The following is a 15055-nucleotide window of genomic DNA, read 5'->3' on the forward strand; positions in this document are numbered from 1 at the left end:
GGGGCCTTAAGTTTCCTTTATTTCTTTGTTTTTTACATGATAATTTTATGAATACCTGAAATAGGCACATCTGCACGAGTGCATCTATTCTATTTTAGTTTCTCTGTCGTTCAATAACAACTTAACAAGACTAGATCGGCAATAAGGTTCGTTTGGTTGCGGTTATGGTAAAAAGTGGGAAGGCTGGTAGCAAAAATAGGTGGATATTTGGAGTGAAATTCGACCCGGATCTGTTGTGAGCATTTGCTGTGAGCTAACGCCTACTAGCTTTGTGCTGTAATGCAGATTCTGACATACCGTTGCTCAAGGCAGATGATTTCCAAGAGTCTCGAGTCTAGACGAAGGAAATCGGCTTCAGTTCTCACAAAACCGTGCTCACACCGTTTGCAATGTCTCTTGCAGCCTTGCATTGAGAAATGAGAATATCTTCTCATGAAAAAACATACAAATAGAGATATTTTCAAAGCAAATAGAGATATTTCCAAAGCTGCAAGGGACTGTATTAATGGTGTGAACACGGTCTTGTGAGCATTGAAGCCGATCTTAGACGTGGGGCGTGGAGCACGACCTTGGTGTGAATCATTGTTCGATGGTGCGTTTATCACTTGTTACCAGATGCCAGGAGCATAGAACCTCGTATGCTGTTGGCATGTAATCTCATCTCTACATTTCAGCTCGACTGTCTGGACATTCTTAGCTCGCCAATGGAAATTCTGAGAAAATAAAATTCCTTTTTAACTTGCACCAAGATATCACTACAATTTTATGATGTTTCAGCTCGCTTTGATTTCCAATTTCCATTGCGATCTGCTTAGACAACTATCCAGAACCAAATCTAGGTGGCATGGCTATGACCTGTCAAATGTTATAAATATTGATCCTCTTGAATTATCTTCTTATTTGTTGTAAAATTTCGTCAATCCTTTGTTATTTCACTTTTCCAATCCATATTTCCACTGATTCTCCAAAATGGTCCACAACAATTCCATACACAAGTAAAAATGAAACACGAGAATTTTTTTTAGTAGAACAATTACTGGATCTCAATATCTCAAATGATAATTGTTTTTCTCAAGGGAACATGGTTTCTTCCTTTTTAGTCTCAAATTTCCTGCAAGGGTCTCTGCAAGTTGGGCTACCTTCCAGTCACTTCTCTGCAAGGGTCTCAAATTTCCTTTAGAAGGGATGGCGTCTCATTGTGAGAGCAACTTCGAGTCACATGCCACTATTTTTGCCCTACCAACATTCTCCTGGCATTCCTCATTCTTGAAGGTTGCATCCTGTAGGATGAAGGTCCACACGTTGTCACAGAACCTGTAGGTGTGTAGATGTCCCTGTTGTGCATGCACACATGAAAAGAAAATGTGAACAGGCAGTTCAGTTTATAGCGTGAACCACCCAGCTAACAAGCAAAGAAGATAATTCCTTTGTTTTTCTTTTTCTTTTTGGAAAGAAGTAAGAAATAAACAATAACTATTGAAAGAAGCACATGGTACAACTCTGAAGAGGATATGACAACAAGCACCTCTGGTGTGCATACTTTTTGTTTTTTTAATTAATTTATGATTTTATATTAAAAAGTACAAAATATGAATGGAACCAAGCAGCCCTGCAATTCATAAAGTATGGTCATAAGCCGCTACACAGATGCAGCATTTACATCCACACATACCATCCTACTTGATCTTTGTATATGATTCTATTCCATTCAATATAAAAGTGGTTAAAGTTGAGATCCTTGAATTCTTCAATTTCCAAATAGAAGACAAATGGAAATTGCTGAATCTTGCCTATGACGCCTCTGGAAGTACAATTAAGTGTTTAAACTTTAGAGGTTGTGATTTTTGACATGGTGAAGGCAAAATTCGCATGAAAGGGAATGTTTACACTTCCAGGCAAATGATCTAACACAATAGGGGTAGCCCTGCCCCAAACTGCTCAACCTTGATGAGCGTGGCATTGAATCCCAGGTCTCCATACAACCAGAAGGAGACTTTGCCAGCAAGCCAGCTGACACCTTTGAATGGGATCACAATTCACAACAAAGGAAAATTTCTTTAGTCAAAGGACAATGGGACTATAAGAACTAACAAAAATTCCTATAATCTGTTAGCAAATAGTGAAACTATAAGAACAGGTTGAAATAAAGATATAGTTTTCAAGATAAGAATCGACAGTGAATGAGAACAGTTAGGTTCAACAATCCTATGTTTTTTGATGGATATAAACAATCTTATGGTTTACAGTAGCGCTATAATGGCAAAATATTCTTTGAATTAAGAAAACATGAATACATCCGATTCTTCCCCACCCCAAGCAGAAGATATAAGCTAGTTATATACACATCATGTCATTAGGAATATTTCAAATGAAGCTAATAACACATTAACACCTAAATAAAACCATAATATTTAGTTCTTGAACTACCAGATTTGGAGCTGATATGTTACAATTGTTTGGTTTACACATCATAGGCAGGAAATTTAAATTTTAAATGAAAAATAGCTTGGCTTTTATGAATTACCAACTTAACAATTACTAGAGTTTTATGATTACATATGTTACAATCTACTAGTCTTTATCAGTTATTAACTTACCACTCTTAGTTATTCAACTTGCTATTTCTAACCATTTAGGATCACCAATAAAGTAATTACCAATCATATGCCACATTGCTTTTCTCATTTAGACGCATTTATGCTCATATATTATTTCATTTTTCCTTTAAGAAAGGGGAAAAAGAAAATAAGAAAACAGGCCCTGGTTTTGTATAAATAAAAGATACCTTCTTGTCCCTCAATTAAAGAGTACATAATAAGAATATTGGTTTCATTAATATCAATTTCAGTTATGATTCGATCCCAATCCAATACAGATCTCTAATGATAACCAACTCGTCCAGCCACGTTTCTCTGATATCTCAGTTTTCTCGTTCTCAACTTGAGCTATGATTTTATCCATTTAGTACCAACTCTGATTACCATTTTTTCTTTGCATTATGATGAACTCTAAGTCGATGGAGCTTCTTTGAGGGAGCTCCTTCCTCCAGAAACAGAATTAAGAGAGAGAGAAAGAGGGAAGGGAATAAGTTGGTTATGATTTTCCTGAGCATTCTGTTCTACCCGTAAGCCTTATATAGGCTTTCTCACTTACCGGCTCATCATTACCACGAGCTATGCATGTGGGTGGTTATGACGTGGCCTACAGTTGTAAACAAATCACAGGGGAGGTTTGTAAAGCTTTGCATGGGCCGCTACTGCTGCGGCATGGGCTTCACAACCTGTGTGGGCCTGGCTTTCCTGAATGGTATGGGCCCAGTGATCTGATGGTGGGTTATCCGTCTGGGATCTATCATCTTCCCCACCCTTAAGAATGACCTTGGCCTCAAGGTCAGGATGGGGAAATTGTTCTTGCAACCGACTGAGGTCTTCCCAAGTGGAATCTTTTGGTCATCCACTGAACAAAGGGCCTGCTTCACCACTTTACGACCCATCTTTATCCAGCGGATGTCTGTGATGACATTGGGCTCAACAATCATCTGCCCTTCACTAATAAACTCAGGCAATAGTGGCTCCACCAAAGCTGCATCTGTTCGGCATGGTTTGAGGAGCAAGACATGAAATACTGGGTGGAGTTGGACAGTATTCGGCAAGTCTAGTTTGTAAGCCACTGCTCCCATTCTCACTGAAATGCGAAAGAGACAAAAGAAGCAGGGTGAGAACTTCTGCCAAACTCTTTTTGCCAGTGATGACTGTCTGTAAGGTTGTAGTTTCAAGTAGACTAAGTCCCCCCTTGGTATTCCACCTCGCGGTGTTTCTTATCATACTGCATCTTCATGTAATTCTGAGCCTTGAGTAAGTGACTCTTGAGTGATTGAAGTGCTTCATCTCTGGCTTCAAGCTGCTGTTTGACCTCTGCAACTGCTGAAGTGCCCTTATCATAGGGTAACATTGAGGGTGGCTCCCTTCCATACAAGATCTTGAATGGGGTGGTCCCTATAGTAACATGATAAGTGGTATTATACCAAAATTCAGCCCATGGGAGCCATTTCAGCCACTGAGTAGGTTTCTCTCCTGTGAAACATCTGAGATAAGTCTCTAGACAATGGTTAACCACTTCCGATTGCCCGTCAGTCTGTGGGTGGTAGCTGGTGGAATAATAAGTGTGAGTACCCTGTGCCTGAAAGTATTCTTCCCAGAATTGGCTTACAAAAGTGGGGTCCCGATCCATGATGATAGTTGTTGGTGTACCGTGGAGCTTAGCCATTTGATAAATGTAGGCCTAAGCTACTTGAGATGACATGTAGGGGTGGGAAAGCGCAACAAAGTGTGCATGCTTGTTCAATCTATCCACAACCACCAGTATAACAAACTTCCCTCTAGACTTAGGCAATCCCGTAATAAAGTCCATAGTTACCTCATCCCACACTTGATCTGGAACGGGTCAGGGTTGTAGCAACCTTGCTGGGGTTTGGGTCTGATATTTCTGAGTTTGGCATACAGAACAACTTGCAACAAAATCCTGTACCGCCTTCTTCATTCCCCGCCAATAGAAGTGGGCTGCTTGGGCCTGTAAGTCCTAATCATCCCAGAATGACCTCCCTCTACTGACTCATGGAACAACTTCAAAATGTCTGTGTGAAAAACACATTTAGGCGCTATCACCAGTCACCCCTTGTAGAATAAGTCTGAACCCACCAGGGAGTACCCCACTACTTGGTTTGCCCTTGATCCCAACTGCTCCCAAATTAGTTTTAATTCGTCATCTTGTTGGGCTTCTTCCTTGATGCAATCAAGCAAGGGGTGGAGAGGTCTGTAGGCTGTCAAAGAGTTCATTTCTTCTCTTTTGGATAAAGCGTCAGAAACTGTATTGGATGGACCAGGTTTGCATTCAATGGTAAAATCAAAGCCCATTAACTTGCTGGCTCATTTCTGTTGTTCAAGGTTAAGAATCCTTTGTTCCATCAAGTGTTTGAGACTCCTCTGATCAGTCCTTACTGTGAATTTTCACCCCAATAAGTAAGCTCTCCATTTGTGCACAGAGAGCACCAAGGCCATCAGCTCATTGTCGTAAGTAGACTTTAACTGGGCTTGGGCTGACAGGAAGTTACTGAAATAAGCAATAGGGTGTCCCTCTTGCATCAGAACTGCACCAATTCCTCTACCCGGTGCATCACACTCCATCACAAAAGGCTTGGTAAAGTCGGGTAATGCCAAGGTAGGCGGTGCCATAATCGCTTTTTTGAGGGATTCAAATGCCACTTCTGCTTGTTCTGACCAAGTAAAGGCTTCTTTCTTCAACAGAGCTGTAAGAGGGGCGGCTAGAGATGCATAGCCTTTTATGAACCTTCTGTAGTAACCGGTGAGGCCCAGAAAACCCTGCAAACTCTTAATGGTCTTGGGTCGAGCCCACTGAGTCATTACCACAATTTTCTCAGGATCAGTCATTACAGTCCCCAGCGAAATTACATGTCCCAAATACTCAATCTGTGTCTGGTCGAATGTGCACTTGGAGGGCTTGGTGAATAATTGATGTCGCTGGAGAATCCCAAGGCTTAACTCCAAATGTTCTAAATGAGAAGCCCAATCACTACTATAGACCAAGATATCATCGAAGAACACCAAGATAGAGCGCCTGAGGTGGGGCCGAAAAATATCATTCATGAGGCTCTGAAAAGTGGAGGGCACATTAGTCCATCCAAAAGGCATGGCCAAAAATTCATAGTGACCATCATGGGTCCTAAAGGCCGTTTCATGGATGTCTTCTGGGTGGACCCGGATCTGATGGTAGCCGGATCGTAAGTCCAGTTTGGAAAAATAAACAGCATGCTTCAATTCATCAAATAACTCATCTATTAGTGAAATTGGGAATCTATCCTTCACAGTGATGCTATTGAGGGCACAATAATCAACACAAAAATGTCACGTTCCATCTTTTTGACGAGAAGGATTGGAGAAGAATAGGGACTATGGCTCGGTTGTATCAATTGCTTGGACAACAAATCAGCTACTATTTTGTCAATTTCAGCCTGTTGAACATGTGGGTATCTGTAAGGCCTGATATTGGTGGGTTGGGCCCCCGGCTGAATAGGGATGTGGTGATCATGAGTATGCACAGGAGGTAGGCTGTTTGGTTCTCCAAAGACATCTTGATACGCTGCTAAGAGCTGTTGTAAAGTGAGGTCCCCCATAACAGTATGGGTTCCGTTGTCACAATAGATAGTGGGCCCTACTCCCAATGAGCTTACCAGGGTCGCTGCATTGGAGTGAAGTCTGTAATTGATAACATGTCGGACTGAACCTGCTACTGGTTTGGTTGGCCCAATTCCCTTTAAATGGCATTGCTTCCCATTCATCTAGAAATCCATAGTCAAGAGGGTCCAATCACATACTGTCGGCCCAAGGAGCTTAAGCCACTGAGATCCCCAAGACTAAGTCAGCCCCACTAAAATCCAAAGGATATAGGTCCACACTGAACACATGGCCTTGAATTCTAAGGCCCACAGCCCTGCACAACCCATTACATGGAATTTGCTCTCCATTAGCTGCCTTAACAGCAAAGGGAGTAATCGCCTGAACCTCTAGGTCCATTTGTCAAGCTAGGTCCAGAGTGATGAAGCTAAGGGAACTCCCACTGTCAATTACCCTTAAGTACACCATACACTCTCATGGTCTCAGTGGAGTGGAGCCCAGCTAGGGCGTGGAGTGATATCTCCGGGTTTTCCTCGACGGAGTCTTCCGCCTGGTCGGAGACCATGGGTCTGGTATCCACATCTTCACTCTCATCTGGGTTGTCAATAATTTGAAGGAGGAACATCTGTTGGGCCTTGCAGTTATGGCCCGAAGAAAATTTCTCCTTGCAGTTATAGCACAATCCTTTTTCCTAACGGGCCTGCATCTCAGCCCAGGTGAGTTTTCTCAGTGGGGGCTGGCGGGGGGTGTGGTCAAACCGGGGTTAACTTGGTTTTGGATGTAAAGGACTTGGGAGCAATTCCGAGAATTCCCGGCCATTGATTCCTCCTAGCTCGGTTCAACTTGTCTTCATGCAGTCGGGCTAGGCTCACAGTGGCTAAAACAATAGCGGTTTGCATGGCTTTCACTTCCAATCTAATGTCTTCCCTCAAGCCACCAATAAAACAGCCAGTGAGAGCATGTTTCGGCCATCCATGCACTCTCATGGCTAGCTGCTTGAACTCAACTTGATATTCTCGAACGGAGCCGGTCTGTTTTACTCTAGATAAAGCTTCGTCAAAATATTCGAAGCTGGAAGGACCAAATCATATTTGTAGGGCCTCAACAAAGTCTAGCCAAGACAGTTGTGGGTGTGAATGGCGGTACCATTGGTACCAGAGTCTAGCTTCTCCATCAAGATGGATGGAGGCAATCTGTACTCTCTGACCGGTCGAAATCTCATGAAAATCAAAATGCTGCTCTACGCGGTAGATCCAGGGGGGAAGGATCGTCACCTGAGTACGTGGGGAACACCAATTTGGGGCTACGAAGGTTGAAGGTGTTGTTCGGTTAAAGGGTGCCGCTTCTCAATCCCTCCTAGTCTGCCTAGTTGCTTGGCTGGGGGTTGACATCCGTTCGAGCTGAGACACTACAACAGAGAGGGCATCTTTAATACTTCTCACTTCTCCCTCCATCCGATCAATCCTTTCTTCTTGTGATTGGTTATGAGTGGTGGGCATGGTGGATTAGGGGCTCTGATACCAATTGATGAGCTCTAAGTCGACGGAGCTTCTTTGAAAGAGCTCCTTCCTCTAGAAACAGAATTAAAAGAGAGAGAAAGAGGGAAGGGAATAAGCTGGTTATGATTTTCCTGAGCATTTTGTTCTACCTGTAGGCCTTATATAGGCTTTCTCACGTATCACCTCATCATTACCACGAGCTATGCATGTGGGTGGTTATGATGTGGCTTGCAGTTGTAAGCAAATCGCAGGGGAGGTTTGTAAAGCTTTGCAAGGGTCGCTACTGCTGCTGCATGGTCTTCACGACCTGTGTGGGCCTGGCTTTCCTGAATGGTATGGGCCCGATGATCTGATGGTGGGTTATCCACTTGGGATCTATCACATTATTATATCCTTTATTTGTGAAAAACTTGCATACTGCAAAGTTAACTCTATTGTTATTTGGGATCATAGTCCAAAAGTAAGATTTTTTTTTGGGTGCAAGGTCTAATAATTGGCTCGATAAATCTTGAATTTTGTATTAGACTTGAGTATAGAATTTCTACAACAAGAGAAATTCCAATTACAGGCCAATACATATAGAGGACAAGTCCACTACTGCTGGTCAGGTTTTATAGAGATGAAACTATAAAATGAATGACTAAAAATCCTCCACATGGCAACTTATTTTGGTGTCCAAAAGGATCCCTGTGTTCTTATCTTGGCCCTTTGTTCATGGAGTAAATTTTAACCCAACTAGCATTCCCATGTTCCAAAACAAACCCTTATTATAGAGAAATTTCAGATTAAAATTTAAGAGTTCAGGTGGCTATTGTCGGTCAAGTAAAAATGCAAGGACATGACTGATCCAGAATGTCCTCCGCATGATGGATGATCTATATTGTCAAAGGATTCTCTAGCATAACAGAAATAAATACTTACCATTGTTTTTTTTTTTTTTTTTTGAAGTAGGTGTGCATCCAAGGCAGCACTCAGGCATGACTAAATGGCACCCAGGGATAATGCCATCTATGATCAGAATATATGTACTTTTATGCTTTGTCCATCCTTCTTTCTAAACACATGTTACAATCACAAGTCAAATTGTGTATTGTGTAAATGCAATATGTTAATTGTATTGTTCATCCACATGTCAAAGAGAGATGTCGAAATGGGGACTAGAGAACAATTAGTGTAGAGATCAGGATCTCAATGAATAAAAAAAGACTACAATAAGGGCTGGCTAGAATAAGAAAAAGAAAATCTAAAAGAAAGTGATTTTCCTTGATTTGGCTGATAAGGGAAGACAAAAGACAAAAGAAAGTAAAGACAAAATAGCAAGGTAAAATTTCTTTTGAACTTCTTCTACCTTCTCTCCTAAAAGGTAGAGAAAGTAGAGGAAAATAGTGGAGTGTGAGATGAAAGCACTCACCCCACTCCTAAAAGAAAACTATATTTTCTTTTCTTTGCTCTTGCTTTCTTCATGAAAAAACATAAGACAAATGACCCCAGAATCATCCATCAGAAAAATGGTTTTGGGTCAAAAAGTCCTTGGCCCTATATTTATGTGCCCTCGCTAGAATGAGATTGGAGCTGAAAAGAGGGAAAAGACCCCCAATCTGGAGAGTGGGAGAGTTAGGGATCTGCCATACTGAGAGATAGGGGAGGAGAATGTGATTAGCCTCCGAGTGAGTGAGGTGGTCATGGCTCTGATGCCTCTCTGAGTGTCTGAATATTCTTACTATCTGGAGTGAGTGAGAATATCTAGGATAAGATCTGAAATTCTTGTCTTAGAAGTTTCTTGATTAACCCTTCTTATAGTGGCTCTTCTCGGTTTTGTGCCTTTAGGACGCCACAAGAAAAGTGAGGACATGATTAACATGGGAATATCTCAGTTAGTTGTGCCAGGTCAGCACAAGTGGTTACGGGAAGGGCATGAGGAAACTTGGTACTTGATTTAACATCTTTCCTAGGTCCACACGCATCCCCTAATATCAATCCAACCATGTAACGTTCTCTGTAGTACTTTTAAGGGTATATGAGATGGTGTTTCATAGGGTTTCAGCAGCTTGGGTGTCTGTTTCACACACCCATCATGCTTACTGATGGTGTTGGGCATATCCATGAGACCATGCTCTCACACTAGGTTTATAAAATAATTCTAAGGAGACCTCCAAGTGAAGAGAAAAGCAAAGTAATCATTAGAAGCTACTACCTGTTTTTTGGCTCATCTGAAACTGAAAGCAAAGTGTGATCTTTAGTGAGAAAGAGTTATTATAATCCTCTAATCTAAAACAAAAAGAGATAACTGTATTCAACCAAACAATACCAAGAGAAAGAGTTATTATAACCAATTACAAAGTGTTCATTAAAGCATTCTAAGGAGACCTCCAGGGTAAATAGTGAAGCAAAGTAATTATTAGAAACTACTAATTGTTTCCTGATTTGAAACTGAAAGCAAAGCAGGATCTTTGGTGACAAAGATTCTCTCATATTTAAAATTTTTAATTTCTCATTATCTATCTGTCAAATGATTTTCGTGAAGTTTGACTTAAAAGATATAGCAATTACAAAGATGAAAGATGCAATTGGAACTAGGAATGTCAGTGGACCATGTTAAGGAGTATAACCGCTTTCACCTGATCCTATTGGGTAAGGATAAGGTCTGCCTTTGTTGGGTTAGGATTGAGGTTGCCCTTGCCAAACCCAACCACAGAATAACATTTAAACATTTCTAAACACAGCCTTAGTTATATGGGTACTAATCATGGGGTGGGTGCAGTTCAGGTTTGGCATCTCATTTCATTGGGTTTGAGTTCAGGTCAGTGTGCTTTGGGTCGGTTCAGGTGAGAAAAGCCCACATGAAACCCAACCACTAACACCCCTAATTGGAACACCTATGCCCAAGCCAAAGTTATAGGTCTTGTCAGTTCTTCAGAGAAGCATAGACAAAAATAAAAGCAGAACCAGTGTAACTATTTTTGCACTATCATCTAATTAAATCCATAATGATTGATGAGAGGCAGACCTTAATAAATATGCATGTCGCAATTAATAAAAAGCCTTATTGCAGAATGCAACAGGATACAGATCAGAAACTTGCTAGGATTCTCTTCATTGTAGCTAGTCTCATACTTAAAAGTTATTAAGAGTATAAAGAGGTCAAATTTCTGAGTAACCCTGACCTTGGCCTGTTGGACAAAACCCCAACATAAACTAATAAAGACATAACTAAGTAGTGAAAGCTTACTTTTATAGAGACCTTGCTCTTAACTTGGGTTTCCAGAGCTTCTGTCATAGACTGGGTACACAAAACAATAACAAGCAAACCTAAATGAAACGTTAAAATTGAAGAGTCTGAAGAATTGAAACAAGAAAATTCATAGAAATGGAAATCATATCTGACCCTACCTTGTCAAATTGAACCAGAACTTGTATTGCAAGCTCCGGAGTGAGAGTCCCACTCGAGACCATCTCGTCCAGTGTCTCCGTCAAACACATGCCGATCGTCGACCTCCTGTATAGTTCGAATGTTGCCATTGGTCCTGCTTATATATAAAATTCCTGCAACCAGAACCACCGAAGAGCAAAATGAGGACATCTGAGGCTTCCATAAGAAAAAAAAAGCTTCTTATTTATTATTTTTATTATTTTTTGGGCAGCCCATAGATGTCCACTAACAGAAACTCAGATTAAATCAAAATTTTCAGGTACCCAAATCGAATGCAAACTTATTCAACATAAAACATTAATTCGTAAAAGAAACTACAAATTCGGAAGATATCCTCAACCACAAGAACTTGATTTAATAAAGGAAAACATCTGAATTGATAAATGCAGACAAAAAGGAGAGCTCGAATTCACTCTTACCGTTAGACAAGAGACAAATTCAAGGTGTTCCCGGCGAAGTCGTTAGTCTTGGTGTCTGACGCAGACGAAGCTGGGAGCGACAGAATTCGAGTGTTCCAATGTTTTAGCAGAGGCAGGCGGCCAGGGTTTTTATACCTCTCCCCCTAACGAGATCGACGGAAAAAATAGGATAAGTCAAATCAAAAGACAATTATGCCCCCATTCCATTTATTTTTTGCCTTGCTATATAAACAATCACGATTGTCAGATTGATATGGGATTGGCTCATATCTTACCATAAGGCTATGTTTGGTTTGAAGGGAAAAGTAGGGAAAGCTAGACCTACCTTTTCCTACTTTTTTCCTTCAAACCAAATACATCCTAAGTGTGCATAAAAAATCGAAAATTCGAATCCAACCAAAAATTCTGGTCAATTGAATTGATAGATTTGATATATTTTTGAAATAATCGAAAATAGTGGTTTGGTTTTAATGAACGAATACCAAAAATCAGCAATTAATTGAACCGACCAGTATATATAAAAATAAATAACCATATCTTTTGAAGATTGAATCGATTGATTTTGGTTCAATTCAATTCACAATTTTCTAAAAAGTGGTGGTATCAATTCAATTTAGAAAATAGTCTCATGGTTCAACTAACGACCGCTGGTTAAGGGGTTGTTTACTTTCACTGTTATTTATTTAAGAAATGTTTTATATATCTTAAAAACAAGAAAATATGTTGAAAAATGTTATTTGATAGTTAGGTGTGATTAGATACCACTAAACACCAGATAAATTGAATAGTAAAAAAGTATTAGCATTGAAAAAAAACATCAAAAAGATATTTTCCCTAACACATGACTCCCATACAAGAGAAAATTTTTTCTACTAAATAGTTTAATCAAACAACATTTCAAATTTTAGGAAAAATTTCAGATTAGTACCTTGTACTTTGGGCTTAATGTCATTTTGGTCTCTAAATTTTAAAATGTGATAATTTAGTACCCAAACTATTAAAACGTGACAATCCATTACTTGTTGTTAATAAGATGTTAACCTATTGTTAAGTGATATTTGAAAAATACACAAATACCCTTCAAGTGTCATTTAATTTTCTTTATCAGCCATCTAAACGTTGACAAAAAAATTAACAATCTCAAATCCTTGCCTATTCCATTCAAGAAAGTTGGGATCATGTTTGTGTGAACACTTTGATAACCCCAACTTTCTTGAATAGAAGAGACAAAGATTTGTGACTGTTAATTTTTTGTCAATGTTTAAATGGTTGATAAAGAAAATTAGATGACACTCGAAGGATATTTGTGTTTTTTTCAAATGCCATTTTAATCGTTGATTAACGGCAAATGCTAGATTGTCACGTTTTGAAAGTTCATAAATTGAATTATTGCATTTTAAAATTTGGAGATCAAAGTCACACTAGGTCTAAAATAGAAAGTAGTAATCAAGAATTTTCCCCAAATTTTATTAGGAAAATGCCTATATATGACATGAAATTGATGACATTTTTTAGATAAACAATAATGAAACCAAAGACAATCTAAAGGTTGATACCATGTAAAAGACATCTCTCCCACGTGCCACCACTCATGTATTTGTTAAAAAGGGGTTCCAATCTGCGCCCCACCCAGTTTTTCCCCACAACCGCCCCACACGCTCACGAGCCGCCACCTGTTCCTTCACACGAGATATGTAAGTAGCGCGTGCGGAACTAACATAACCTTCGGTTACCCCCAAAAGTCCCATTTACTCCTTCAAACCCTTCATCGACAGCTCTAGGTTAGGTATCTGAAAACCCTCTTCTCCCTCTCCTCCCTCTCGATTGCCTGACCCTGACTGTTTCTCCCTTGTCAGAGCATCTTTTCTTTCTCCGGCACCGGCACCTACAACGGAAACCGGCGGTACTCCCCAACCCATCTTTTCACTTCGTTTTTTATTATTTATTTTTTATTTTAATGTTTTCGTTCTCCAGATATCAGAAAAACCGGCGGCATTTGTCATCTTCTCCTTCTCCGGCACCGGCATCTACAACGGCAACCGGTGGTACCCCCCAGCCCATCTTTTCACCTCGTTTTTTATTTTTTTAATTTTTTTTTTCTGATCTTTTCACTCATTGAAGGTGGTGACTTTATCTCTTCAGTCTTTCATCTCATCATCGATCAAGAATTTCATCAATATGCACACCATCTTCAGCTCTTCTTTAATTAATGCAGCTGCTGCAAATTAAACCATTTGTTTAGATGATCAAAACTGGTTAATCTCTGGTTTTTTTAATTTGTTTATTGATCGATTGACGAGACTTCCAGCTTACGTGACTTGCGCGGGCACTCACCGACAGCACCAACCGCATAGATAAACTTGATGAGTCAAACTTCATTATTAATTTACTAACTGGCTGATGGTGAAGACTTTCAGAGTCATCAGTCATGGTGACCATTAATTCTAATTGCTTGAGATCTGATGGGATAATTCTTACTAATTTCTGTTTATTTTGATGAGCTGACTGCAATTCCATGAACTGTGTTGTTGCTGGGTTTTGTCTCTGAAGAAATTCCAGATTCCCAGGTGGGTCAGTGTGGAAGGAGAGGCTGCATATGTCATTGCACAGTTGCACTGACTGGGTTAGGCCTAGATAAGAATGGCAACTCCAACAACAGAACTACCCCACACACCCACTGACCCACGCACAGCGTTGAGCCTGGGAGAGAGAAAGAGAGAGGTAGACATCTCACCTTGCTGGAACAAAACCATGAAAAAGGTTGTGGGACCTCCAACTGTTGTTTGCTTTGTTCAGCTACGACTCTATAAAAAAAGAAGCAGCCCAGCTGCGATGAAGAAGAAACAGTACTGAAGACATGGCTACCCACTGCATTAATTGATCTGGTCCCCGGCCAACTCCAATTTGCTCATCAAGCGTGGGTTTTACACCAAAGCCACTAGAAAATGCCTACACCCTTATTTCTCCTTTCCTTCAATTTCAGTTTACATCTGATCACTTCTTCACATGTGTGAATTCACTATTCAGTAATGGAGTGTCAAATGATCTCGTCCGCCGGTTTCTCTGATATCTGGAAAACGAAAACATAAAAAAAAAAAAGAGAAAAAATAAAAAACGAGGTGAAAAGATGGGCTGGGGAGTACCGCCGGTTGCGGGAGAAGGAGAAAATGACAAATGCCGCCGGTTTTTCTGATATCTGAAAAACGAAAACATCAGAAAAAAATAAAAAACGAGGTGAAAAGATGAGCTGGGGAGTACCGCCGGTTGCCCGTTGTAGGTGCCGGTGCCGGAGAAAGAGAAGATGTTCTGGCCAGGGAGAAAAAGTCAGGGTCAGGTCAGGCAGTCGAGACGGAGGAGAGGTTTTGAGATACCTAACCTGGAGCTGTCGTCTGTCGAATGAAGGGTTTGAAGGAGTAGATGGGACTTTTAGGGGGTAACGGAAGGGACTAACGAACGTTATGTTAGCCCCGCACTTGCTACTTACGTATCTCGTGTAAAGGGACAGGTGGCGGCTCG

General features: G+C 40.5%; 1 protein-coding gene and 1 long non-coding RNA gene across 6 annotated transcripts; one reads left to right on the top strand and one right to left on the bottom strand.

The window, feature by feature from the left end:
• Positions 1–923: 923 nt before the first annotated feature.
• LOC148850716 (transcription initiation factor IIA gamma chain / TFIIA-gamma (TFIIA-S)) lies at positions 924–14986 on the bottom strand. Of its 4 annotated transcripts, XM_088944020.1 has the most exons (7): positions 14798–14937; positions 14683–14735; positions 14274–14609; positions 11540–11682; positions 11081–11233; positions 10920–10970; positions 924–1334 (listed from the first exon to the last, which is right to left on the bottom strand). In XM_088944020.1, the coding sequence occupies exons 5-7, from the start codon at positions 11207–11209 to the stop codon at positions 1194–1196; spliced, it is 321 nt and encodes a 106-aa protein (XP_088800146.1). In that variant the 5' UTR covers positions 11210–11233; positions 11540–11682; positions 14274–14609; positions 14683–14735; positions 14798–14937; the 3' UTR covers positions 924–1193. The 4 variants fall into 4 exon arrangements, with proteins under 4 accessions (XP_088800146.1, XP_088800147.1, XP_088800148.1 ...); XM_088944021.1 differs by having other exon boundaries at positions 14683–14986; XM_088944022.1 differs by lacking the exon at positions 14683–14735 and having other exon boundaries at positions 14798–14912.
• On the top strand, positions 13304–14589 carry LOC148850717 (uncharacterized). 2 transcript variants are annotated; one of them, XR_016099084.1, is made up of 3 exons: positions 13304–13442; positions 13514–13584; positions 13682–14589. It is a non-coding gene; the product is annotated as an uncharacterized LOC148850717 (long non-coding RNA). The 2 variants fall into 2 exon arrangements; XR_016099086.1 differs by having other exon boundaries at positions 13661–13838.
• Positions 14987–15055: the final 69 nt, after the last annotated feature.

The sequence above is a fragment of the Nelumbo lutea genome, chromosome 5, assembly GCF_056320005.1.
Source record: "Nelumbo lutea isolate HS-2025 chromosome 5, American lotus-T2T, whole genome shotgun sequence".
NCBI lineage: Eukaryota > Viridiplantae > Streptophyta > Magnoliopsida > Proteales > Nelumbonaceae > Nelumbo > Nelumbo lutea.